At 46.6% G+C, this 25,847-nt stretch overlaps 2 protein-coding genes across 3 annotated transcripts in view; both read right to left on the reverse strand.

Moving 5' to 3' along the window:
* Nucleotides 1–783: 783 nt before the first annotated feature.
* Nucleotides 784–25,847, reverse strand: part of LOC142587827 (sulfotransferase ssu-1-like) — a 37,563-nt gene continuing 12,499 nt past the window's right edge. Inside the window, exons 1-2 of one of the 2 annotated variants that reach the window (XM_075699119.1) lie at nucleotides 12,088–12,165; nucleotides 784–2,331 (exon numbers count right to left, since the gene is read on the reverse strand). In XM_075699119.1, coding sequence (XP_075555234.1) covers nucleotides 1,356–2,321 — 966 coding nt within the window. In that variant the 5' untranslated portion in view covers nucleotides 2,322–2,331; nucleotides 12,088–12,165 and the 3' untranslated portion in view covers nucleotides 784–1,355. Of the gene's footprint in view, nucleotides 2,332–12,087; nucleotides 12,166–25,847 lie in introns of those variants that run through there. The other variant, XM_075699118.1, reaches the window with a different exon arrangement.
* Nucleotides 18,451–22,974, reverse strand: LOC142587828 (sulfotransferase ssu-1-like). Its single transcript, XM_075699120.1, has 2 exons — nucleotides 22,902–22,974; nucleotides 18,451–19,963 (listed from the first exon to the last, which is right to left on the reverse strand). Exon 2 carries the CDS (start codon nucleotides 19,939–19,941, stop codon nucleotides 18,988–18,990), a length of 954 nt encoding a protein of 317 aa, XP_075555235.1. The 5' UTR covers nucleotides 19,942–19,963; nucleotides 22,902–22,974; the 3' UTR covers nucleotides 18,451–18,987.

A 25,847-nucleotide genomic window follows, 5' to 3' on the forward strand; every position in this document is an offset into this window, starting at 1 on the left:
AAGGAAAGGCGTGCTCTCCTCACCACGCGTTCCGCTTGATCGCAAGATTTCCAACATTGTGCGTGCATGTTAGACGGCACGCACGCAACTAGCCACCATCCTTGCCGACTCACGCTCACACGGCTTCCCTCATTCCCATAGGATGCGATGCCTTATAGGCGCGATCTTATTGACCGTCCGACTTTATACGCGGCATCGAAGCGACGGCGCAAGTTCGCCTGGAGTGTCTATCGAAATTATGTCTATCAGTTGGGCTTGAAGTATCATTTGATGCTTTCCCATCGCGTGTATAGTATTCTTGCGCCTAGAAAATTCCCTGTTTATTACGTGGTACCTGTTGCACTATGTTGCACAACGTTGCACGGTTTGTGCAACAGAGTTTCACATCTCTCAAAACACCTTTTCATCTCTCAGTATATGACAATCGGTGTTCTTCCTTCACCACTGCTTTTTCACTGCTGTTTTTCAATTATTCTTTTCATCGTAGAATTACCAGTGCTATTATTACCTCTTGCACAAACATATCCAAAGCTTTTCCAAATTTCTTGCTTTATTTGCAACTTTCTTCTTATTCCTAGCAAGCTGTATTTTTCATTTTATGCGATATCCTCCAGCTATTCTATGAGACGTAATGCCAGTAACTCTTCAACTATGTAACCCTATCTTTGAATTGTAACAGTCCCCCCCCCCCCCCCCATCTTGTGCAATGTAACATCTCCTTCTGAAGGCTTTGGGGTATTTTTGAATAAATAAATGAAGTTGGGTCAGCAAATGACCATGGCGCAAGAGAATGGCACCTTTTAATGATCCGTAGTGAAAACATAAACATTTTCCACCTAGCGTGACATGTCTAAGAACGTATGACGCTTGTGCTATTGCTCAGCGGCGCTTACAGTAAAGCCCCCCCCCCTTCCTTTATTGGACTTCGTAATTTCTGACTATCAACTTAAGCTAGAGTAAACAGGGCACTTGGGAGCAGGTCACAAGGTAGTTCAATGTCGTTTCGCGCTGCCGCATTGTACAAGCAGAGTTATTGTGGTCATGTGGCTAGAAGGGAACAGACTAATATTTTCTAAGTACAATTTAGTTAGAAAATTAATATAACGTTAAGGGTGGCATGACACACATGAGGCATTGGTAAACAGAAAAACTCGTGCACTTGTAGAACCCTTACGTTTAATATATTCCTCCAATCTCGATTTCTGCAAAAGTTCCCCTAGCACTTTCGTTTATTCTATATAAGCGCAAGGGAACTAAAGGAACATCACCAAGCGTAAGGAAGCAGTACTTGATCTGTTCGCTGTTCATAACTATTACGAGCCTCACGAAATCGCCGGAGGTTTAGCATTAAGCAATTAGTGTGGAATATCGGCGTCCTTCCACAAATCCATGACATCACTGCCAAGTGTTTTCTCCTGAATCCTCTTCTTTAATCGCTTCACCTGGTCTTCCGAGAAGTGGTTCCGCCAATCACCGACGACGCCTTTGCGAACAAAATCACCTGTCATCGGCCTATCGCAGGCCTCAGCTCCTATCGATTCCCTCAGAAGTGCGACCGATTTGGGCACCTTTGTACCGGGTGCGGTCTCGAGATCATCGAATAAGGCTCTTATAGAATCGTTAAGAGTTTCTTTCATGTTCTTAAAGCCGACGTTCAGCAGTATGCTCTCTAACCGACTGTTGTCACTCCGCAGCTTCTGGCCGAACTCCTTACCAATAAAGTCAGCGATTTTCAGGGCCCAAGCCTTTATGTCCTTCTTGAGCTGCTCGTAGGTCACGAACAAGACGTTCGGATCATTTCGATGCTCATACCATGAAAGCAAATGGTCGAAGTAGTCGCCAGCATCGACCTTGCCTTCCACGAACATGTCGAAGAACTGATCGAGCGTGCCTTCTTGGAAGCGGTAGATGGGCACGTTCCTGGTGTGGTAGAAATGAGACACGCAGCAGTCGTACGGGTTTCTCGCTACGTAGATGTACTTGGCGTCTTTCGAGTAAGGCTGGAATTGGAAAGCCATGTGTGTCTTGATTGGGCCGGGTCTCTTCATGTCCTTGACAGATTCGGCTCCCTGGGCTTCGAGGAAAGGCATCTCTATGCAGGTGAGCAGCTGATTTCTGGGGGGAGGGTGGTTGTTTATGATGTTGTACACAATGTGCTGCATCCATGTTGTCCCGCACTTGGGGTAGCTGACAATGAATAGGTCTCCCGGTTGCGCCTTGTAGTGCATAGCTGAACGGACGCATTCTTCTGGAAAGCTCTTGCAGATGTAATAGCCGTCCACTTCGTGATACTGTTGGTAGTGTTGCATTTTTTCTTCCATGACCAGGGTACTGCGAAGAAAGAGCGATGACCAAGTTAATTATTTGTCTAATACTAGCAATGGAGACTCATTCCGTGATTTCAAAAATAAGTCGCCGTATCCCACGCCAGGCCAGAGAATTTATTCACACAACAAATCATTCCGACATACGAAGTAAGCGTAGTAGTTTTGTCAACTCCATAAACTGCTGAAAACATTATCTCCCCATTTAAATTAAGAAGCAACTTGCGACGTGCGCAGGCGAGCATGCACACATGTCACTCGATGAACGCTGACGCTCTCTGCCAGAACGCTGGTGGTACGTCAGAGCACACACGACACCATCAGCTATCGTCCCATGCTTCATACTCACCGATGATATTATTTTTAAGATGGGGCGCCCGCGACCGCTCTCAGCTGCAGAATAAGCGAGATGCGCGCTAAGGTTTGAAGCCTTTCTGCTGCGACAAACCCCGTTTCCTTGCTTCTGTTAGGTCGCTAGGTAATGCGTAATGTTTAGCGAGCCTGTAACTGCCATTTAATGGGGAAGTTAGCCGCATATCCACGAATTTCTCCATCGACATCTTTCCGGGACAGAAAGGTGCAACGGCGCGTTCTAAAGCAACAACTTCTTCAGTTACATTTTGTACGCTTTAAATTGCTGTGCGGGTGGGGCATGTAATCTATGAGAAAGCGAGAACGACCATGTACGAGTCTACCTTCAGCAACGAAAGGCCGCAGTTTCGCCCGAAAAGCAAAGCATCCATTGCGATAGTAAAATTTGTAGACAGCAATATGAATTAAGGAAAGTAGTTTTATCGGCCGAGTGAACTTGTAAACATCAGCTTACTAATTAAAGCATGCACGCACGCACAAGAAATCATGAATAAAGCTCACTTGATGACCGCGCAAGCTCGCTGTGAAATCGCTGGAGTGGCAGCAGTGATCGAATTGACCTTTGTACTGCCTGTCGCTTCAACGCGAACTTAGCAGCTAGAACATATTGCCCACAAAGCAACGAATCCGCGGCGCTCCTACACTCTGTATTTATCGCAGATGGCTTTGCAGATAGGGCCTGCGCGGCCACTCCATACGCAGCAGCCGCCGGACTAGAACGCGCCCCTATCCCTTCCCTACCTGACCTCGGTGCCTTGCGCCCGACTGGAGACGGCGCGCTTCCTCACCCCTTTCGTCCCTTGCATGCGCGAGCTTCAGCTCTCATAGTCGGATCACCCTCATACAAACAACCTATAGCGCGACGACAGTGTTGTCACTTTTGGACTTTATATGGAGCTTTACGGCGACGCCGATAGCGGAAATGCTCCTGGAGTGGCTATATTATATAAGTGCTATTGCAACAAAACGAAATTAGAAGTTGATAGCGAGTGCTTTTCTACCTGTTTAAGACTTAATGCAGTATAAAACTCATGCACTCGGCAATTTTTCATACACGTCGCAAATTAAAAAAAAATCAATTAAGCAGTAGGTTCACGACAATTGATATTATGGCGAAAAATTAATTTTTGTCCGAAGTTTATATCCTCTATGAACTCATATTATCATACATTTCAGTTTATGACACCACAGATAAACCTTCACAATCTTTTATCTAAGAATGCGTCATACGCACTTGTGGTTCGCGAACCGGACATATTGCTTCACCAAAAAAAAATAATAAGTGTCGTTCAATGGAGATAATAGCGGTGGATTGCAACGTACTTTCGCCGAAGGTGGAGCGTAAGAAATCTTTATTTAAAAAACGATTTCGAAATGACCGTCTGCCATCACAGTCTCAAATTGTAATACTAAAAGAAATTCCGCGTCTACCGCGTGGCCCCGAAGGAACGCAAATAAATACAAAAGCAGGTGAAAAAAGTGCTCAAGGATGATGTGGTAAAGCCTTCGAAGAGTCTTGAGCATCCCAGTTGTGTTGGTGACGGAAAAAATATGGCACACTAGGCTTCTGTGTTGACTACCGTATGTTAAATCAGGTAACAAGGAAACATGTCTAACCCCTACCACGCATAGACGATCCACCAGACAAGTTAAGCAACGCACATTGATTTTTCCACACGCATCTACGACGGGGTATTGGCTGATAGAAGTCGATGAGAGAGCTCGTGAGAAAAACCACCTTCAGGACGCCCGATGTTCTTTACAAATTTAAGGTACTTCCTTTCGTTTTGTGTACAGTTGTATATATATATATATATATATATATATATATATATATATATATATATATATATATATATACATATGATATGGGGATATATATATATATATATATATATATATATATATATATATATCCCCATATCATATCAGTCAATATCATACATCTAATATCAATACAGTGCATCAGAGCAGCAGGCAGCGTGTCTCAACCAAAGCAGCTCAGGTAATCTCGAGCTCGCGCCTCCCGGTTGACTGGCAATGTGTCGGCAGCGCCGGGCATTCCTATTCGCTACAACCGCCCCCCCCCTCCCCCCATAGGAAAAAGGAGTGATCCTGGCGACTCATGGTGAACACAGAATCCTGTGGTCGTAATACGGCTTCAAGCGATGTACGTGGACGGTTTCACGACCACGACAGCGTTGGTCCGTATGTGGCGTGACAGTCTGGACAATATAGTTCACAGGCGATGTCTGCGCTACAACACGGTCGGGTCCTTGATATTTGTACCCAAGCTTGGATGAGAGTCCAGCAGGAACGGCGGGAACCCAAAGCCACACAAGGGAGTCCGGAAGAAAGTGACAATGCGGGTGATCATCGTCACGTGGAGACTTTTGTTGGCATTGGTCGACGGCTTAAAGGAATGGGCGAGCTGACGGCATTTCTTTGCTCGGCGGGCAGCTTCAGAGATGGGTGTACATTCGGATGAGTAAAGTCTGTACGGAAGAATGGTGTCGAGGGTAGTCGAAAGTTTGCGGCCATACAAGAGAAAGAATGAGGAGAAGTTCGTGGTCGCCCGTGGTGCAGTTTTGTAGGTGAAGGCGATAAACGGCAAAATGAGGTCCCAAACAGTGTGATCAGAGGCGACGTAGTTGGAGGGCATGTCGCCAAGGGTGCGGTTAAATCTTTCCGTCAGACCATTAGTTTGAGGATGGTAGGCAGTGGTGGCGCGATGAACGATACGACATTCAGGAAGGAGCGCGTTTGTGACTTCTGAGAGGAATGCACATCCTCTATCACTCAAAAGATCATGAGGTACATCGTGACGGAGAATAAAGTTTTTTTGGAGGAAGGATGCTATATCACGAGTGGTGGCAGTAGGCAGAGCGGGCGTTTCTGTGTATCGCGTCAAATGGTCGATGGCGACGACCATCCAGCGGTTTCCGGAAGCCGTGCTCGGAAAGCGTCTATACAGGTCAATGCCAATGCGATCGAAGAGCCTGGCAGGACACGGGATTGGCTGTAGTGGACCAGAGACATGCTGAGCAGAGACCTTGCGGTGTTGGCACTGAGGGCACGACTGAATGTACTTGCACACAAAGTTGTCCATGCCATGCGAATAAAACCTGGATCGAAGCCAGGTGTACGTCTTGAAGGCACCCGCATGTGACATTGCGGGTCAGTATGGAAGGCAGAACATATTTCACAGCGAAGATGTCGAGGTATGACCAACAACCACTTTCGGACGTCAGTGACGTAATTCCGGCGATAGAGAAGTTCATCCCGAATTTAGAAGTGAGATGCTTGATGGCGCAGAGCTTGAGAAAGTGAAGGAATAGTCGACGGGCTTGAAAGGAAGCAGATAAGAGCACTAATACAGGCATCCTTGCGTTGCTCCGAAGCCATGTCGCAGCCTGCTGGGAACGAAAGTACTTGGTCAACGGCAGAAAGGCAGGCATCGCTTTCGGTTGACACGGGCGAACCGGAAAGCGCGTCGGCATTGGTGTGGCGGCGGCCAGACCTGCAGAGAACGCGCACGTTGAAATCTTGCAACCGCAAAGCCCAGCGAGCTAATCGTCATGAAGGGTTCTTCAACGTGGACAGCCAACAAAATGCATAGTGGTCTGTAATCACGTCGAAAGGGCGGCCATAGAGGTAGGGTCGAAATTTACCAAGTGCCCAGATTATGGCCAAACATTCCGTCTCCGTAAAGGAGTAATTATCCTCGGCTTTGGTGAGGGTGCGGCTTGCGTATGCAACGGCGTGCTCGTCGAATCCAGATTTGCGCTGCGCAAACACAGCGCCGAGTCCAACACCGCTGGCGACGGTGTGTACTTCGGTCGGAGCTGTCGGGTCGAAGTGACGCAGTATAGGCGGCGAGGTCAGTAGACGACGCCACTCTTGGAAGGCATCGTCACAAGCGCACGACCAGGCGTAATCGTTCAAACCTCTCCGTAGAAGCTGATTCAAGGGAGCAGTGATGGACGCAAAATTCCGAATGAAGCGGCAGAAGTAAGAACACAGGCCAAGGAAGCTGCGAAGTTCTCTTATGGAGGAAGGTTTGGGAAAATCAGTAAGTGCACGGAGCTTGGCGGCGTCAGGAAGAATACCGTGTTTAGATACCACATGGCCAAGGATGGTGATCTGACTTGCGCCGAAGTGGCATTTATTTTCAGGTTGAGCTGAAGGCCGGCGGCAGTTAGGCACTATGAAACTTCCTCCAGCCTACAGAAATCGGGCGAAAAAATAACCACATCGTCTAAGTAGCATGGGGACGTTTTCCACTTGAGACCACGCAACAGGTTGCCCATCATACGCTCAAATGTTGTTTGGGCATTGCAAAGACCGAAAGGCATGACACAAAATTCATATAGGCCATCTGGTGTCACAAAGGCCGTTTTAGGTTGGTCTTCAGGTGCCATGGGGACTTGCCAATAGCCGCTACGTAAGTCGATGGAAGAGAAGAACTCCGTGCCTTGGAGACAGTCAAGGGCGTCTTAAATTCTCGGAAGAGGGTAAACATCTTTACGAGTTATTTTGTTAAGACGACGCTAATCGACACAGAATCGAATCGATAAATCCTTCTTCTTAACAAGAACAGCGGGAGATGCCCAGCGGCTATCCGAAGGCTGAATGACGCCGCGCTTGAGCATGTCAGCTACTTGGTCGTCGATAACACGGCGCTCTGTCGCAGATACACGATATGGTCTTTGTCGCAGTGGCGCACTGGTAATGTTGTCGATTCGATGACAAACAGTTGACGTACTGCCCAAGAGAACATGCCGGCAGTCGAAAGACGAACGGAACTTGTCGAGAAGGCGCAGAAAGTGGGCGCGTTGAGAAACAGTCAATGTGTCGGCGATGGAGCTATGTAAAACACCGGTCGAAGTCGGCTCCTGCGCGGGGTTACAGGTCACTCCGGCGACCTCATGAGCGGCGATGCAACCAGCTGGCGTGTCAATGATGGCAGCAGGGTCAACACACTCGGCACGGCCAACGCACGCCCCACGAAGCAAAGTGACAGGACAGGACAATCGGTTGGCGACGAGCAGTCTGCTGACGCCGGCATGAACCTACAAAAGAGCGAAAGGCAGCGGGGAACATTTGCAGATTGCAGAACATTTGCAGATTGTAGAACATTTACATTTGCAAATTGCAGATGGCGTAAAAAGTGCGCTGGCATCAGCTACAATGTTGCATGACACTGTAGAAAGGGCGGATGAGTGCGGTGGAATTGTAACGTCTTCGGCAACAAATATTTTATCTTCAGGCTCACGAGCGTCAAGGAGTGGGGCATGACACAGCGTTTGAAATTCCACTTCAGCACGAGAATAGTCGATGATTGCCTTATTAGCGGAAAGGAAGTCCTAGCCCAAAATAAGATAGTGGTAACAAGAACACAGTACCAAAAATTTGACGATGCAGACGAGGCCGTTGATCACAACGCGAGCAATACATGCAGTTGCAGGCGTGATGCGGTCTGCGGTGGCAGTACGAAGTGACACGTTTGACAGTGGCGTTGTAACTTTTCTGAGCGAACAGCATAGTTTGCCACTGATAACTGAAACTGCGGCACCAGTATCAACGAGGGCGAGTGCAGCGACGCCGTCCACATATATATCAATAACTTTAGTCGGAGGAGAGAGAGGCCTTGGTCTGTTCGTGGGTGACGCAGTTCTCGCCTCTAGAACGGCGACGATTAGTTTTCCCGTTCCCGAGTAGAAGGACGACGACGCATTGGAGAAAGCCCGCGACGTCGAGGCGAAGGCGCATGGCGGTCAACAAGAGCGCGGTGATTCGAGGAGGAAGACATCTGGCTAGGGTTCTGAGACGCGGAGGAGGACGGGTATGGGGAAGCGTCTGGCTCGATATAGACGCTACGGCTGTAGGATGTTGCTCGGCGACGACAAAATAGTGCAACGTGGCCAGTTAAAACACACGCAAAACATATTGGACGGTTGTCAGGAGTGCGCCATTGTCCACTGCTGTGTGGGTACAGCGGCTGAAGGAAGGGTGGAGCTGGACGCAGCGGCACGACTGATGGGAATGGCGTAAAAGTTGGAGGTGGTGGCCGTGCGAGAGCCTCGGCATAGCTGAGCGTTGCAGTCACCTCGGGAAAAGCAGCGGGAGTCGGCACTGGCGGAGTCGCGCGGGCAGAAGGGAGAGCTGCGCAAACTTGCTCCTGGACGACCTGGCGAATGTTGACCGGCAAAGGCGAAGGTGGTGGCTTGGCTGAGGACAGCAGCGAAAGCTGACGAGCGACCTCAGCAAGGACGAACTCTTTTATCTGTCAAAGCAGGGAGTCCATATAAGGAGCCGCGGTCATGCTCCCAAGGGTTTCGTCGTACGCAGGGGGGCGCCGAGTGAGAAGACGCTGTCCGCAGAGCTAGTCGAAAGTCTGGCAAAGCTCAATGACCTGAGAAACAGTGTTTGGGATTTTGAATAGCAGCATATGAAAGGCATCGTCGGAAATGCCTTTCATGATGTGACGTACCTTGTCCGCCTCCGCCATAGTCGGGTTGACACGCCGGCAGAGGTCGAAGATTTCCTCTATGTAGCTGGTGAACGCTTCACCAGTTTGCTGGGATCGGCTTCGTAGGCATTGCTCAGCGCGAAGTTTGCGTAGGCCAGGGCGGCCAAAAATGTCTGCGATGCTGGTTTTGAAGCTAGCCAACGTGCGGAGATCGGCTTCGTGGTTTTTGAACCACAGTTTGGCGACACCCGATAAATAGAAGATGTCGTTGCCGAGCTTGAGGGGATAGTCCCATTTGTTGGTGTTACTGGCGCGTTCAAACGATTCCAGCCAATCTTCAACGTCTTTCTCGTAGGTGCCGCTGAAGATATCAGGATCCCGCTGACGCTGGGCACCAGCACATAAGGTGGCTGGAGTAACCGGTGGGGATGTCGGGCTGGGGTCGTCAGGCATGACGGATTGCAAGGTTCGGGTGCGTAATTCCAGGTTGGGAGGAAACCGTAGCACCTCCACCAGAATCTAATATCAATACAGTGCAAGAGAGCAGCAGACAGCCTGTCTCAACCAGAGCAGCTCAGTCACTCTCGAGCTGGCGCCTCCCACGACTGGGGATGTGTCTGCATAACACACACACACACACACACACACACACACACACACACACACACACACACACACACACATATATATATATATATATATATATATATACATATATATATAGGCTTTTTTAAAGCTTTTGAGTCATTGCCACGTACGCCTTCTTCCTGCCGCCGACGCTGTTTTCGTGAGAATGAGGACGAGAAATTACGCGCAGAAACACCGACAACTAGTCGAGAACAATGTCTATGTGATCTGGATAACGTAATTGTTTTCCGCTACAGTACTGCTCAATGTGACCTCAGAAAAAAATTATGGCAGATTCTTCCGCTGTGAAAGTCTGCGTAAAGCGGAATACCGTGCGCTAATTGCACAAGGCTGCTTTTGCTCTATAGCTAAGTAAGCACTCGTCAGTCCTAATCGCAAATTGCCACCCTGGCACGAGTTAACCAAATGGAGGTGATAGTAGAAAACTTTCATTTTCTCTTCACGCTGTGACATAGGTGAGGATGCGATTTGGTCCGAAGATCAAAAAAACAAAATTCGTTGATTGTCGTCAATGACGACAAGGGCCGTCGTTAGCGTAACATAAGTTAGTGACAGACGTGCGCTACGGCGGAAAATGGCAAACCTAGTGTAAAGCAAGAAAAAAAAGCCGGTGCAGTAACATTTGAAAACGAAGAGAGAAATTGCCACGCAGTTTGTCAATCTGCTCCATGGAGTCAGCGTTACACACATGCCTAAAAAGTTATGGAATGGCTAATCTCATGAAGAATACACAGAAAAAGTAACACTGAAAAGATCCAACGAGATCCTATTATTCCGAACTAATAATTTGGTTTGCAAATAAGCCTCACGGAAATGCATGGAGTAGTAGAGAATGCGTCGCCTAGCCAGAAATACTACGCGTTAAATAAACTGTTCACTGCCAAGCATTGCCTTGTTGGCCAAACACGCACACAATTCCCTCATTTCCTCCCAGTAATCGCAGCATGAACCTCTTTACAAGGAACGTATATGTTCTGACTCTCTGCTTGCATAAAGGTTCTAGCAACGACCTTATGTTCATGAATGTACGTCCGGCTCGATTATCTTTCACCGAATAATGTTTCTTGGCGTGTGATTGAAGACCACGTCCGATGATACCACCGGCGCTACTTTTCCATCTACAAGCTGGGTTTTTCAACATTCCTTAAAGCAACACTAAGGATAAAGAGAGAGAGAAAAGCAATGGAAAGACGGAGAGCTTAACCAGAGGAGACGCTGGTTAATCTGTATTATCTTTCGTACTCCAAATCGAAAGACTTCTTAGTTTAGACTGATGAAGTGCTCATTCAAATTCTGTTTAGGTTAATTTCTCGTAGTTATGTTGATTATGGGAAGAGAAAATGAAATCAAACTTAAGATTTTGGAATTTCACGTGAGAGCACCACCATTGTCAAAACTTCAGAGCGACACAGCAGATACTGAAGCATTTTTACACAACTGGGCCACTAACATTTTTTAAAAATTTGCTATGTTTGGCCTTTGACTCACTTAGGTCAGTGTTAAGTTCGCCTTTCCCTATAACAGGCTAGCTGGGCCCGAGCTACCGCTGTCATACCATTGACGTCACGGAGGCCTCGGGCGAGAACAACAACGCTGCGTCCACACGCGCGTTTCGTTTTTGCGTCTTTTAAGGAACCTGTGTCATATCGAGTTACCGCCACTTTTCCGTGTCGGGTGTCTCTGTTTCTAGCCAAGCCTTTCGCGAGCCTTTCCTGTGGGGATGTAGTGTCTAAAAATATTACTCTTTTCGTAGATAGCGTAGCCAAAATATTTCGGCAGTACGACGCGCTCCTCTAGCCCCCCCCCCCTCCCCACTAAGCGAGGGTTCACGCGAGAGAGTGCCGTGCTTTGGAATTTTGCCCCATTCTTACCTCCTACTCGCTCAGCAAGATCTTTGTCTTTGAGTAACTTCGCTAACTACAGGTTGGCTTACCTCACAAGTTTTTTTTCTTTTCAATAAGCAAACACGCCTTTCACAATGAAAAAAAAAGAATTTAATTATGGGTTGTTACGTGACAAAGCAACGATCTGATTATGAGGCACGTCGTAGCGGGGGACTGTGATTAATTTTGACCAGCTTGGCTTTTCATCGTGCACCTAAATCTAAGTACACTTGTGTTTTTGCATTTCGTCCCCATGTAAATGCGGCCGCCGTCGTCGGGATATGATCCCGCGACCTCGTGCTTACCAGCACAACACGAAAGCCACTAAGTAACCACAGAGGATGTTTCACAGGGAGATTACCAATGTAAGAGTAGAAGGAAAACTTACCAATGCTGCAAAATCAGAATTTTTTCTTTAGTGTCCTTCCCTTTAGATGGTGGAGTGTGCCAGTCAGGCTAAAAGCCTCCAATGAGTAAGTGGTCGGAGCGACATGTAAATATGTAGAATGTCTGTACAATGTTCATTTTTTCTTTGATTTTGTGCTTCCGTTTCCTGCATGTGTTTTTTCACCTCTGCAGGGCCTTTTTGCCACGTGGCTTCGCAGGTGTAACGCAAAAAAAAAAAGAACATGTACAATGAATATCTGCCGGGGTCGAGGTAGCCATATCCTGTGCCATATCCTGTAATGTTGTTGCGGCATAAATTGAACTACGCTTCACCGTAGTGAAAAGCCGCCCGTTACCACTGAAGGCATTTTAGGCTGTCGTATCAAACCTAACTGAAAGAAAACTAAACGCGGATGCATTATGACTATTGAATGTACGTTTGTGCCTGATATCTTTTTATTATTTCCCTGTGTACCAATTCTTCCATTAGTCGCCTTTGTTACATCTTCTGAAACACGACACCATTCCACAGCAGGAGTCACACTGAAGGGACAAAGTGGGCGCACGCTGGAGTACTGTAAAAGCACGAGGAACGCTAGAATGAGAGCGTCGAGCAGCCCAATAACTATCGTGTAGGGGAGGAAAATGTTTCTAATAAGGCTTTGTAATAAGACCTTGTAATAATAATACACTGCAACGGAATGTAATATGCCGCCGTGTTGTTTCCTTTTTTTTTTTGCATATGTAACGCACAAGAGGGGGCTGGTCCAAAATTGCACCAAATGTCGGGTTCCTTAGAGAACGCCAGACACGCACCAATTCTGCCCGTTCGCTAACACGCGAGAAAGAAGCCGCTACACGCGACAGCCGCTCCAGTAAAGTCTCGTAGAAACGTGAACGGGAGCTCACGGTATGAGGCCACAACGGCGGCCAAGTAAGCCAGGAGAAAATATCTAAATAAAAATGGACAGCAACATAGAACAGCCCTTGGAAACGCTCGAATCATTCTTTTTGCTTGTTTTCCTTTTTCGTTGCCATTTTTCTCCTCAGCTCAGCTGACTTGGAGAAACAAATGTTGCACGCCGTGTTTCCTGCGGTGTTGTGCTGACGCTATGCCGTGCTATATGTAGCGCATAAGACTGCAGCAAGAAGTTCGAAGATGCATGTTATGCAGTTTTTTTATGGTACCACAAGGATAGTAGGACCGCTTGCACTAGGATCAGTGGCTGCACAACGTTGGCCAAAAGAACTTTGTTCCGACAAAGAATAGCGTTGTTTGCGAGATACGGTGCCTTTCTTATGGCTTGTATGAAAGCGTGCCCTAATGCTACATTTTTGAATATTCTTCTGGCCTGCTCGACGGTGTTCTGCCGCGACAATTATTGTGTTGCATAAAAATGGATTTGTCCTCAGTATGCTGAATTTTCTGCTTGCGCGCCATTACCTCGCCCGTCGTCAACTGTTATCCAGTGGTAAATGCAGCACTATTGGTTGTTATTTGCGCTGTGAACAATTACGTGCGAAGAGACAGCCTCTCTATTGCACTTTTCGTGATTGTTAGGATCCGTTGCCCTTTTTACTGAAAATATAAACAGGGGCCTCAAAAAGAGTTTTCTTTCGAACTTGCTTCCAAGTGTGCGCTAGTCACTTAGATACAATGAATGCAGGCCCTGAAAAAATTAATAACAAGTATACCCGTGGTATTGCGACTGAAGAGCGCTAGCTAGCTCAAGATGTGTTTCTTTTTTTCCTGTTCTTTTATTTGCTTTGGTGTGAGCTGCCATGCACGCATGTGTGGGTGACGATTATTATTTGGTTTTCTCGCGGATATAAGCAATCTGCAGAGGGTGTCCACATGATCGCGCGCGCTTGCTCGCAGTGAAATTGCGCAACCGTCCTATTCAGTTTAGAGATCGAACCGCAAAAGCTACTTTCACATTGATTAGACAAACACATGGATGAACGATGCACCCGCGACTAATTCATTATGAGAAGGCAGGCTGAGTACAATACCACAAACGAGAAAAATTGGCATTCACCCGAATGTAGCACAAGGCTACAAAGGAAAGCCATACGAGTTTCTCAGAAAAAACGCCTTCCAGTTGAGGGAAAATTCATGCCGGTTCGAACTTTTCCTCAACTGCGAGTCATTTTTTTCTGAGAAACCGGTATGGATTCCTTTGTAGCTTCGTGCTACATTCAGGAGGATGACAATTGTTCCTCCACCTTGCGAGATTCCGTAGAACTGATTTGCTAAATACACTGTCTGCGGTGCACAAGCGCGCACAGGCGAGAGAAAGAAGCCACTAACAGAGGTATGTGCCACAAGCAATGCCGTTTCAGATGCACAAGGTAAAGCAACTTATTATGTGGCACAAGAAGAAAAATGTCAGGAAAATGTAAATCGCCTCAAAGCTCTTTTAACATCAGTATGCCAAATTCATACGGCTTTAAGGAGAAACCAGCCTCCTCATTAACCTTATCCTCAGGATTCTCGATGCGGTTACCACAATTTTTCAGTTTCCTACAGCACTGGGGCACGCACTTGGAGCACAACCAAGCACCTCCATCGAATACTGCGGCTCGTCCGCTGGAGCCAAGGAGAAAAAGCGTGCCGTGCGCAACGCGCGAAGTCGGCGCGCGAGGCTAATCGAGGAGGAAAGCACCGCGGGAAGGAGAGTACCGCACTTTGGAATTGTCAAAAGGTTTTAGATGTCACGGATTGGCAGTGGTTCTGTCGGTGCAGTGGGTAAGCAATGTGCACCATGCAGCATTTCGGCGGCAGGTGTTCCGGCCTATACAGCCGCTGAATGCACTGTGTGAACCTTGCGTTAGTGAAATATTGGTTGGGATCTTTTTTAAATGAGGTGCGCCCACTATCGCGAGCGCCACTTCATTATTGATTTTATTATCCCAAATTTCTTAGCATATGGCAGTTGGTATATAAAAAGGTGTGCTTGGTCAGATTCTATCGGCATGTTCGTTTTCAGGATGCGTGAAACATATCAGAAAACTTCACTCATGCAAGGAATGCTTCACAAATAGTAAAATTGGTAGGAATAAAGAAAGGGAGCAGTGCAGTTGTAAAATTACGTTGCAATTTGGTAAGGGCCTTTGTACTGGTTGCGCAAGTGTATCAGGAAGTAAATGAAACTTCTCGTACATGCGCATTCTTTATAATGTTTTTGACAATTCGGAAACATTGGATACTCACATAAACTTTCTCTTTTTTTCTGGTATGCCTTCGAATCGGAGCCGACGTTTATTTTTTCAAAATGTGAGACAATAAATTCACGGGTCATTTCATGGGCTAAGAAGCAGTTTGGAATTTCACAATTGGAGGCGCTTATGTGCCCCACAACAATTTCATTGGTCCCTGCAACGAAACGACACCGCAGTCCTCATCTGCTCAGTGCAGCGAAACGGTGCCAAAGAAAGTGTTCTCGCTAATGCGAACTGATAGTGTCCCATCGCTCAACATGGGTGCCGAGCTTAATAACAGCTTAATAACAGGTGCGCGAATAGACGTCCTAGCTGCTAAGCTAATCTTCCGATCATCTCATAGGCAGTGCACTTCAAAAGCTATAAAACAGGAAGCAAAGCGCGAATGCTTAGGGCAAAAAAGTAAGAAGCTGTTTCTGCACGTGGTCCACGAACAGCAGTATGTTCATTGTGATTACTGAAACGCAATGTCCAGCCAGATAGCAAATGTTGTGAGGCAGCCTTGTTGCTTGCTGGATCTCGCATTCATATTTGCAGCGCGGATTTGAAGATCACTTGCGCAGGAGAAAACACGTAGACTGGACGCGCACCCGCGCTATACCAATCTACTTGTTTGCTCCTGTGCTAGCGTTTCTCAATTTCGCGCTACAAACATGAATAAGAGACGCACAAAAGTGCTGCGCATATTCGTAGCCTTTCTTTTCTTCATTCCGTCAAAACGTGCAAAATGTATCTGCCATCTGGGACACAGAACCCGTTTATATTACACAATATACTAATCAATTGATAACATGCCGTTCTTGTTAAAGCATGTTGTGTCCTTAATTGACTCTGACTACTTGCATTGCAATAGAGTCACTGTTCTTGAAAACACGTGCTAAATGCTTACTCTTTAGTATCGGCACAAGGTAGTTCGCTTTTCATTACACAGACACACACACTATCAAACATCGCATGATGCTCTCCTGCAGAATACACAGACACCTTTCTATACCGATATTTCTTTATACTTCACACTCATGTGTAATAACTTTACCAATTCGGGAAAAATTGATGCGCATCGCTCAATAACGGTCACCTAGCTGTCAGTCGTGTTGATCGGCTTCGCATGTGCGTAATTTCTAAGTTCCATACGCCCTGGAAAACTTATTTTAGTGTGTAATACCGTGCAATAGCATCTACGTACTGTACCACTCTTAAAAAGAACAGTTCGTCATATTCACTAACCATGCAAATACTAACGCATTACATCTCAAAAAAGCACTATGTTTTTACTAATTCTAGGTATGGAACCGATAGTATTTTTCATCTCCAGCTGCAGATAGCGAATAGACCCTACTTATACTAAATAACTAGTAACTAAACATTAACTAGCTGCTAAATGAATGCTACTAATTATTTTTCGTGATATTCACTACTTCGGTATACTCCAGTTAATAACCCGACTGAAATAGAATAACCAACAATACGCTGGGCATCACTGCGATGAATACAGTCAGGATTATTCTATTCCTAAGTGTTGCTTGCATTGTGACAGTAAACCGATGGCATTGATTAAATAAGGCTCATGGGAAAAAAGAGAACCGGTTCAGTTCGGTGTATACTAAGCATGAATGATTGCCAAACGTGATGCTTGCAGAAACATTCAGGCCCAGTCTCTTCGGGTGACATCATACTACATAACGCCATCGAGAGCCATAATCAAGAACATATAAAAGAAAACAAGTGACCTCTGCCGGGCTAGTTAGTTGACGCACATTATGGCGAAGCAGCACAGACAACTGACATGTCCGTTTTCCTCCCCCCCCCCCCCCATTGTCTGCGCTGGTTGACCATAATACAAATAACGAACGACAAAGATGCTAGGCGACACGTACTCTGAGAACAACTTGAAGAGTATTCATTGCCTCGGCCTTCTGGCTAGTAATGACAGAACTTATTAACTTTATCAGCCCCAGGCTAGTACAGAACTAAAGTAGTTTATTACCTAGTATTCTAGCAATCAGCGTGAATTTACTAGCTATTACTAACTTTATATTGAAGATTGTAGGACGACAAATGGTCTCGGGCTGCGAAAGAGTCGTGGTTATCACCGCGATTTGATAATAGCGAAGCGAAAGCCCGCGAAACAGCTCTTTCGGAACAAAGGACGATATCGCTACCTGGCGATAACCGTAGAAGCTCTAGAGGCACGACGACAATGCGTGCGCGGGTTTCTCTTACCACATCTTTTTTTTTTTTTCATTTCTGCCACCATTATAGCACCCGCCGCAGATTACCTCGACGATGCGGCAGGCGAGTCGAGTGGACTCGCGCGCCAGAATTCGTAAGTACGGCCGCGCTACGATGGCCTAGAATACTTTCCAGTAAACTCCATGCGGCATACAGAAGGAAAGGCGTGCTCCCTCACCAAGCGCTCCGCTTGATCGCAATATTTCTAACATTGTACGCGTGGATTACACGGCACCCGTACCCAACTAGCCACCATCCTTCCCAGCTCACCCTCACCCGGTTTCCCTCGTTCCCGTAGGAAACCACCGTCCTGGGCGCGATCTCACTGATCTTCCGGCTTTATACGCGGCATCACAGCGATGGCGAAAATTCGCCTGGAGTGCCTATCGCAATTATATGTATCGGCCGATCTTGAAGTATCAGTTGACACTTTCCCCATCGCATGTACAGTATTCTTGCGCAGAATAAATTCACTATTTTTTACATAGTACTCCGCCATATAATCTTCCGTGCTGCACGGTTTCTTCAACAGCGTTTCACATGTCTCAAAACAGTTTTTCATGTCTCAGTTACATGACCACTGCTTTTTCTCAATTACTCTTTTCACCTTACAATTACGAACGCTATTACTGCCTCGTGCACAAACGTGTGCAAAGCTTCCCAACCCTCTTTCTTCGTTTGCAACTTTCTTGTTATTCTTTGCAATCCATATTTTCTATTTTATGTGATCTCCTGCAGCTATTCTATAACACTTAATGCTAGTAACTCTACTTCTATATAACACTATCTTTTAAATTGTAACAGTTCCCCTCCCCCCCCCCCCCCCGTGTTCTTTGTAATATGTCCTTCTGAAGGACTTTCGGTTATTCTTGAATAAATAAACGAAGTTAGATCAGCCAGTGACCGTGGCTCAAGAGATTAAGACCTTTTGATGTTCCGTAGGGAAAACATGAACATTTTGCAGCTAGCGCGACATGGCTAAGAACATACACCGATTGTGCTATTGCTCCGGCGCGCTTACAGTAAAGCCCCCCGCGCCTTTTCTTTTTTTTTTGAACTTCGTAACTTCAGGCTTTCAACTTTAACTAGAGTAAATAGCGCACTTGCGAGCAGGTCACAAGGTAGCTCAATGTCGTCTTGCGCTGCCGCTTTCACCAGGCAGAGTTATTGTGGACATGTGGCTAGAATAGAACAGACTAATATTTTCTATGTACATTCGAGCTAGAAAGTTAAAATAACATTAAAGGCCGCGTGACACACACGAGGCATTGGCAAACAGAAGAGCTCGTACAATTGTTGAACTGCAATGCCTCTGATAGTTTCCTGCAACTTCAATTTCTGCGAAAAATTCCCCTAACATTTTGGTTTATTTTATACCAGCGCAAAAGATCTAAAGTAACAATAGCACGCTTAAGGAAGAAGTACTTGACCCGTTCGCATTACACACTCAGTGCGGAATATCGACGTCCTTCCACAATTCCATGACGTCACTGCCTAGCGTCTTCTCCTGAATTCTCTTCTTCAGTCGCTTCACTTGGTCTTCCGAGAAGTGGTTCCGCCAATCGCCGACAACACCTTTTCGAACAAAATCGCCTGTCATAGGCCTATCACAGGCCTCAGCTCCTATCGATTCCCTCATGAGTGCGACCCATTTGGGCACCTTTCTACCGAGTGCGGTCTCTGCACCATCGAATAACGTTTTCATAGAATCGTTGACAGTTTCTCTCATGTTCTTAACGCTGATGCTCAGTAGCACGTTCTCTAACCGACTATTGTCGCTCCGCAGCTTCTGGCCGAACTCTTCCCCAATGAAATCAGCAATCTTCAGGACCCAAGCCTTGATGTCCTTCTTAAGTTGCTCGTAGGTTACGAACAAGACGTTCGGATCATCTTTGTGTGCATGCCAAGAGAGCAAATGGTCGAAGTAGTCGCCAAAGTCAACCTTGCCTTCCACAAACATGTCGAAGAACTCATCGAACGTGCCGTCTTCGAAGTGGTACTCAGGCATGTGCTTGGTGTGGTAGAAATAAGACACGCAGCAGTCGTACGGGTTTCTCGCTACGTAGATGTACTTGGCGTCTTTCGAGTAGGGTTGGAATCGGAAAGCCATGTGTGTCTTGATTGGGCCCGGCCTCTTCATGTCCTCGACAGATTCGGCTCCTTGGGCTTCGAGGAAAGGCATCTCTATCCAGCTCAACAGCTGGTTTTTGGGAGGCGGATGGCCATTTATGATGTTATAAACAATGTGCTGCATCCATGTTGTCCCGCACTTCGGGTAGCTGACGATGAAGAGGTCTCCCGGTTGTGCCTTGTACCGGAGCGCTGAGCGGACGCACTCTACTGGAAAGCTCTTGCTGATGTAGAAGCCGTCGACTTCGTGATACTGTTCACAGTGCTGCATCTTTAGTTCCAAGCGCGAGGCACTGCGAAGAAAAAGGAGAACGCAAAAGCATATTAGTGTAATATTAGCAGGGTGACTAATTGTTTGCTTTCAGAAATAGTAAAAAGACTGGAACGTCGTAAATATAGAACAATCAACGCAATTCCTAACATTACAGGAGTAGATGCGAGCGGCGAGAGCAGTTTATTCGTACTTCTGAGTTGACACATTCTCGCACTGCTTTTTCACTTGAAGGTAACTAAACAAGAACTCTTTGTGGCGGGAACACGGTAGGGTTAGGTAAATAGACACGAAATGATGGCATCGCTGTACCGCCTACAAATCCCTTTCGACCCTAGTAAGATAAAACGAAACATTTCAAAGCTCAAAAGCGAGTTCAGTTTCCGAATATACACTTTTTTACCAGCTAAACGAGATGAGCTCTGAAGATTAACACAACTTACCACATGGTTTAACTTCAGAACAAGATAACGCAAATTTACAGCAACCGCAATAAGATGAGGCCTCCCAACCTTTCTGTTTGAAATAGCAATTCCTCATCTTCAGAGACCACATCTCGGTTATAAAGTGTCACGGGCACAAAACTATTTCTGAAGTACTGTAGCGCCAAATAGACGACACAAGAAGAAGAGACACGGACTTCGACGGTTCCGACTTCGTCGTCTTCACCGTCGACGACCTCGTCCTCTTTTGCACCGTAAAAAAAAAAAAGACATTGGGACTTCATGCTGCTAGAAAGCTGCAAGTAGCGACTTTCTAATTACACATAGTCCTGGTCAAATAAGAAACTGCAGATGGATAATGTCACTTGAAAAGGTGCTCAAAGAGGAAGGAAATACGAAATAGCAGCGCTAGAGAAAATAAAATGAGCAGTGACACTGTATGGCGCAGTTTGGGATTTCCACAGCGCTTATAAAAGACTCAGGCGGTTAAAATCAATGAAGAGACGTTGATTCCAGTATAACACAATGCTTCGCGGTTGTTGTGTCAGTTTAAGGCGTATCAGCCATCACGAAGGCACCGTATGTTTTTTTTTTCTATAGGAGCGACCCAGCTGTCTGAGTAAGCGCACTCTAACATTGACCATAAAGATAGGATAAGGTTCAGCGCTAAGGACATGCCTGCACGTATATTTGAAGCTCGCGTTGTTTGTCGCTTAGGGTGTATTTGGCACCCGCGTTACCTTTTCGACAATTTCAGGCGACTACATACTTCATAGCCTTGCGCACTTCGCGAAGCTGACACATACAAACTTATCCGGACCGCTCCCTGGATCTTTGGTGATTGCCTCGACGTCTTATTCTTGTTTTCACGTGCTTCCTGCATTATTACTGCAAAAAATACATGCTTACTGCATTATTTGAGTTATTTCTTTGAAAAAAAAAAACTCACGAAAAAGTAACCGCATGCCAGCGTGTGTTGTGCTCCTTACTTGGCTGCAGCTTTGTTTGTTTCTGTGAACTACCCGATGCAACGTAACATAACAAGTAACACGACCAAGAAATCCGGAGTTAAACTTACGTGACTCGTCTTCAAGGGTGTCAAATAGCCGCAAACACACCCGACCACGAGCGCCGATTAGAAGGAAGATACGAGCGACAAGACCCCGTGTCACACGCAATCTTTTTCTTTTTTTGGGTCGAAGCAAGATACCTTTATCGGCGGTATCGAGGAAATTGTGAGAATGCTAACGACTTTTACAATTTTCGCAGCTTTGCTAGCGCGTGAGTTGAGGGATACCCAGCGTGGAAGAAATTTAGAGGTCAACACACGTTGCCCTAAGAGGCATGTTACTGAAGGTGTCACCTTGCCAATATTTTCATACATTTAAACAATACGAGAAAAAAAGGGGGAAGCACCTATCGTATTTGTTAGAACAGAGTGCATCATACTGTAGTTCATTATCAAATGAAAATTGTAAGTAATTTTAGATCTTGCATAATGATTATTTAGAGAGATTTACATAGAGATTCATTCATAATTGGATGAGATCACTGCGAGCGCGATCGATTTGACTTAGCCTTACTTGCGAAGTTCTTTAAAGCGCTTCGATTGACCATTTCTGAAAATGCTGCATTGGCAGATTTCGATTAAGATATGGTTAAGTTTGCTAGCAAACAGAGCGAAGAGCAGTCCCATTTTGAAGTTTCATGGGTGCTTAACTATAAAATTACTATTAGTGTCCGCAGACAAAAGGGTCCCGTCAATACCTGTGACGAGGATTTGTGTAAGAATTCTAGATATCACCGGTACAAACCAAATTGAATCTAAACTTTTGGATCTACCTGTGAATTCGGCATTGCCAGCATTCCGATCATCGTTTATCATCGCCGTACTCTATGTCGGCAGTGGGAAAAATGCCTCTACCAGCGGTCTCCGCATTACTCTCGCCATGCACCAGCTACCCCATCTTATGTCCTGCAAATTTCCCATTATCACCACACCACATATTTCGCTGCCGCCCACGTCCGTGCTTTTCTTCCCTTGGCACGTAACCCGTAGCTTCATTTACCCATCTGAATCTCAACTAGAATATTGGCCACACCATCTTGCCCTCTTATCCACGACGCCGTTCTCCTGTCCCTTAACGTTACAGCTATAGTCTCTATTTCCATTAGTCGTTACGCAGGTTCTTAGCTTATTCACAAACGTCTTGGTTAAAGTCCAAGTTTTCGCCCCATATTTTAGCCGCAGTATAGTTCAATTATTGAATTTTTTTTTCTTTTCCAAAATAGCGGTCACTTGCCAGTCATGACTCCATACTACCTACCCTATGCATTCCAACCCATTTTTCAGTTTTCTGTATAATTTGTTTTCACTCTTCGGGTCACCGGCGACTAATCTTAACACATTTAACACTGGAACCGAATAATTACTTCTAATAACTTGCATACATGCACACGACATGAAACACGTTGCAAAAGAACACAAGCATAGCGTAAATGCGCAGTGAAAGTTACCTGAGCAAGAGCTTCGTTTTTGTTTTCTGTCTCTGCGGCAATGCTGCGCCTCAGGCGTGAACAGACCTCTCGTTCGTTGGACGAACGCTCAACAAAGAGCTCATGCCACGACGCACACGGCCAGCTTCCCATTACGATTTCCGTTGGCGATAGGAAAACGTTATCACATGATGGGGGCCTCGCCCCGACATAACCGGCATAATGAACGAAGTGCTTGATGCACTTTATGTTCCCCGTGCGCTGAGCAAGGTTTCCACGGCAAAGGACTGATAAAACAGCCTTCTATCACTATCGACTGCCCTCCTAGTCCCCGCTCTATTGAGGCGCCGAAGTATACAGACTATGGTGGTGACCGTGTGGTTATAATCCCAGATACCTCCTAATATTCGTAGCACATGTATTTAGTCACGGAGTTGTCCTACTCTTTTTTGTTCTCTGTGCACTCGCTGAACTTGGGCCCCTGTGTCCCCCTGTGCACTCGCTGAACTTGGGCAGAGTAGTCCAAGCTCCGACCCACAGCTCCGCGCATACGTACGTTGAGACGCGCGTGGCACCAAATAAACAAGCACAGTGGTATCTTCTATTCTGAATATAAAAAAACGAGAAAATAAAGTAAGGTAAGCGTCCGCACAGCTGAATACAGCACAGCGCAGAAAAAGCGATTACATAATAGAATCGGTATAAATTAATAGGGCTGCTAACTCATATGCAGTGTTCTAGTAGGGGAACTAAAACTACATACTTCAGAACCACCAGCTACACGGGAAATTAGTTCTGCGGAGGCCCGCAAGGTGAACGAAAGCGCATGAAAGTAAAAAATGGCATCCACCCGAGCTGTAGCACGAAGCTACAAAGGAAGCAGATACGGCTTTCTCAGAAAAGCTCGCAGTTGAAGAAAAATTCGTCCTGGTCCGGTACTCGAATATGGGGACGGATTACCCTAGAAGCTGCGTCGGCGGCATACGTTATAGAATCATTATTGTTTTCATAGGGCACTACACTACACCGCCACAACCGCCGTCGTGGTCAGCACGCATCCAAGAAATTTGCCACAACTGCTGCTGCAGCCGCTTCGGCACCTCCGCCGCACGTGACGTTATAAGCCCAGACGCACAGGTCACGTGCGCAGGCACCGTCGCCACACTCTTCGCTCCTCTCCGGTACCGGTTTCCATGCGCCTTTTTTCGCGGCGCGATGGCGCATAACCCTGCCCTAGCGAATTAGTCACCAAACGTGTTGGAAGGGGCACGCGCGCGGCCGCGCAGTCACAAGCCCCGTTTACATGAATGCGACAGTGGCGCATCGCATTTCCCAGCGCATTTGGGAAAGGCGATGCGACGCCGTTTACATGTAGCGCATTAACTCTCGCGAGAACGCAGCGCCACAAGGTGTCGCATAAGGGAAGTGCAGCCGACTTCCGGTCTAACTGGTATCCGGTAGTGGGCGGAGTGCACGTTGGTGGCTGAGTGCCGAGAAATAGACAGTTTTGGTTTAGCGTACGCAACTGATAGCGTACACTATACGCTATAGTGTAGTGTACGCTAAGCAGCGCACGTTTTTTACGGTTTTAGTTGACCAGCGAGATCTTCGGATCTCAGAGGCCATATGCCGTCGTTGTGGCTATTTCCCGACTCTAGAGATAGGTAGCGCTGACATCTCGAATGTTTCTTTCGTTAGGCTTCGACCCGTTCGAAACGAGCAGCGATCTCGAAAACACTACAAGGTTAGCCATAATACTCTGTCGTCGAAGCGGCCTGAGACTAAGCGAAAGCCGTTTACACAATCATTTGCTGCGAACGAAGTGCATTTTACAAAAGCAACGGCAAATTCAATTCGAAGCGGGCAGCCGGGACCGCCGCCATGTTGGTGGCCAATGCCTTCCCATCTTTCCTAATGCGACGATCCTGCGTTTACATGCTCCGCGAGAGTCGACTCGCGCCCGTAAATCTACCCTCGCCTGGCGCACTAATGCGATGCGCCTTCCTAGCGCATTACTGCTGTTTACATGAATGTGATGCGCTATAAATGCGATGCGATGCGACGTTGTCGCATTCATGTAAACGCGGCTATATATTGGGAGAAAGTATTACCCCGCCAAAAAAGTTCAGCAGAGACACTTAAAAGTGCTTGCGTGTGGAAATGCCAAAGCATTGTAGTCGTTTTGCGAAAATGTTTTCGCTTAGGTATTCATAGGTATGTCGTTTTGGACGCTGTAAACTTGCACGGCATTCCTTTTAGGAGAGTTTTTTTTTCACTTGATCTCACCCCAGAGCTCTCTGCGCTTGCGCCACGTTGCTATAGACGTCAGACTCTGGAGTTTTGCAAGAGCCGTAGCGCCACCTGCCGGTGCGAAGAGGCAGTAATTGAGTAGTGCGAAGCCAGACTCCCATGCTAAGTTGCCTAAGCAGCTTTCGACTGCGAAACAACAATTTGACTAGATTTTGGTCCATATTTCCAGTGTTTTGCCAATTTAACACCCATACAGAGAGCTATTAATTTCTCCGCTATTCGGACGGGCCACCGAACTGCCATAAAGTGCTTGCTGGCTGACGTGGTTCGCTCGTCAGTCTGATGGTGGAAACGACGACAACCTGGATAGCTCTGCGCGCTACCCAGAAACGCCGCAATCGACGCTACAGCTGTGTTGTAAATTGCGATGAGCGTGAAGGACTGAATAACAACGTTCACTTTTACCGATTTCCATCGCGATCGTATGAAGGGGAAAGGCGAGAGCGCTGGATACGGGCCGTTCAACCTGTTGGGCAATGGAATTACTTGCATTCCCTACAACACAACGGCTCGCAGGAGAAAGTGCGACAATTTTGCTCTGGTGTAATTGTGTTGCGTAGCCCTGACGGACGACAGCGGTAACCAAGCGAAAACACAAGAATCTGCAGCCGCCACTACGTTGGTAACAGAAAAAACAACGTTGCGAACCATCCTGCG

This window comes from Dermacentor variabilis, chromosome 7, assembly GCF_050947875.1.
Source record: "Dermacentor variabilis isolate Ectoservices chromosome 7, ASM5094787v1, whole genome shotgun sequence".
Lineage (NCBI taxonomy): Eukaryota > Metazoa > Arthropoda > Arachnida > Ixodida > Ixodidae > Dermacentor > Dermacentor variabilis.

Excerpts from the sequence above, each read along its gene's own strand:
- LOC142587828 (XM_075699120.1), bottom strand. The coding sequence starts at position 19,941 with ATGCAGCACTGTGAACAGTATCACGAAGTCGACGGCTTCTACATCAGC.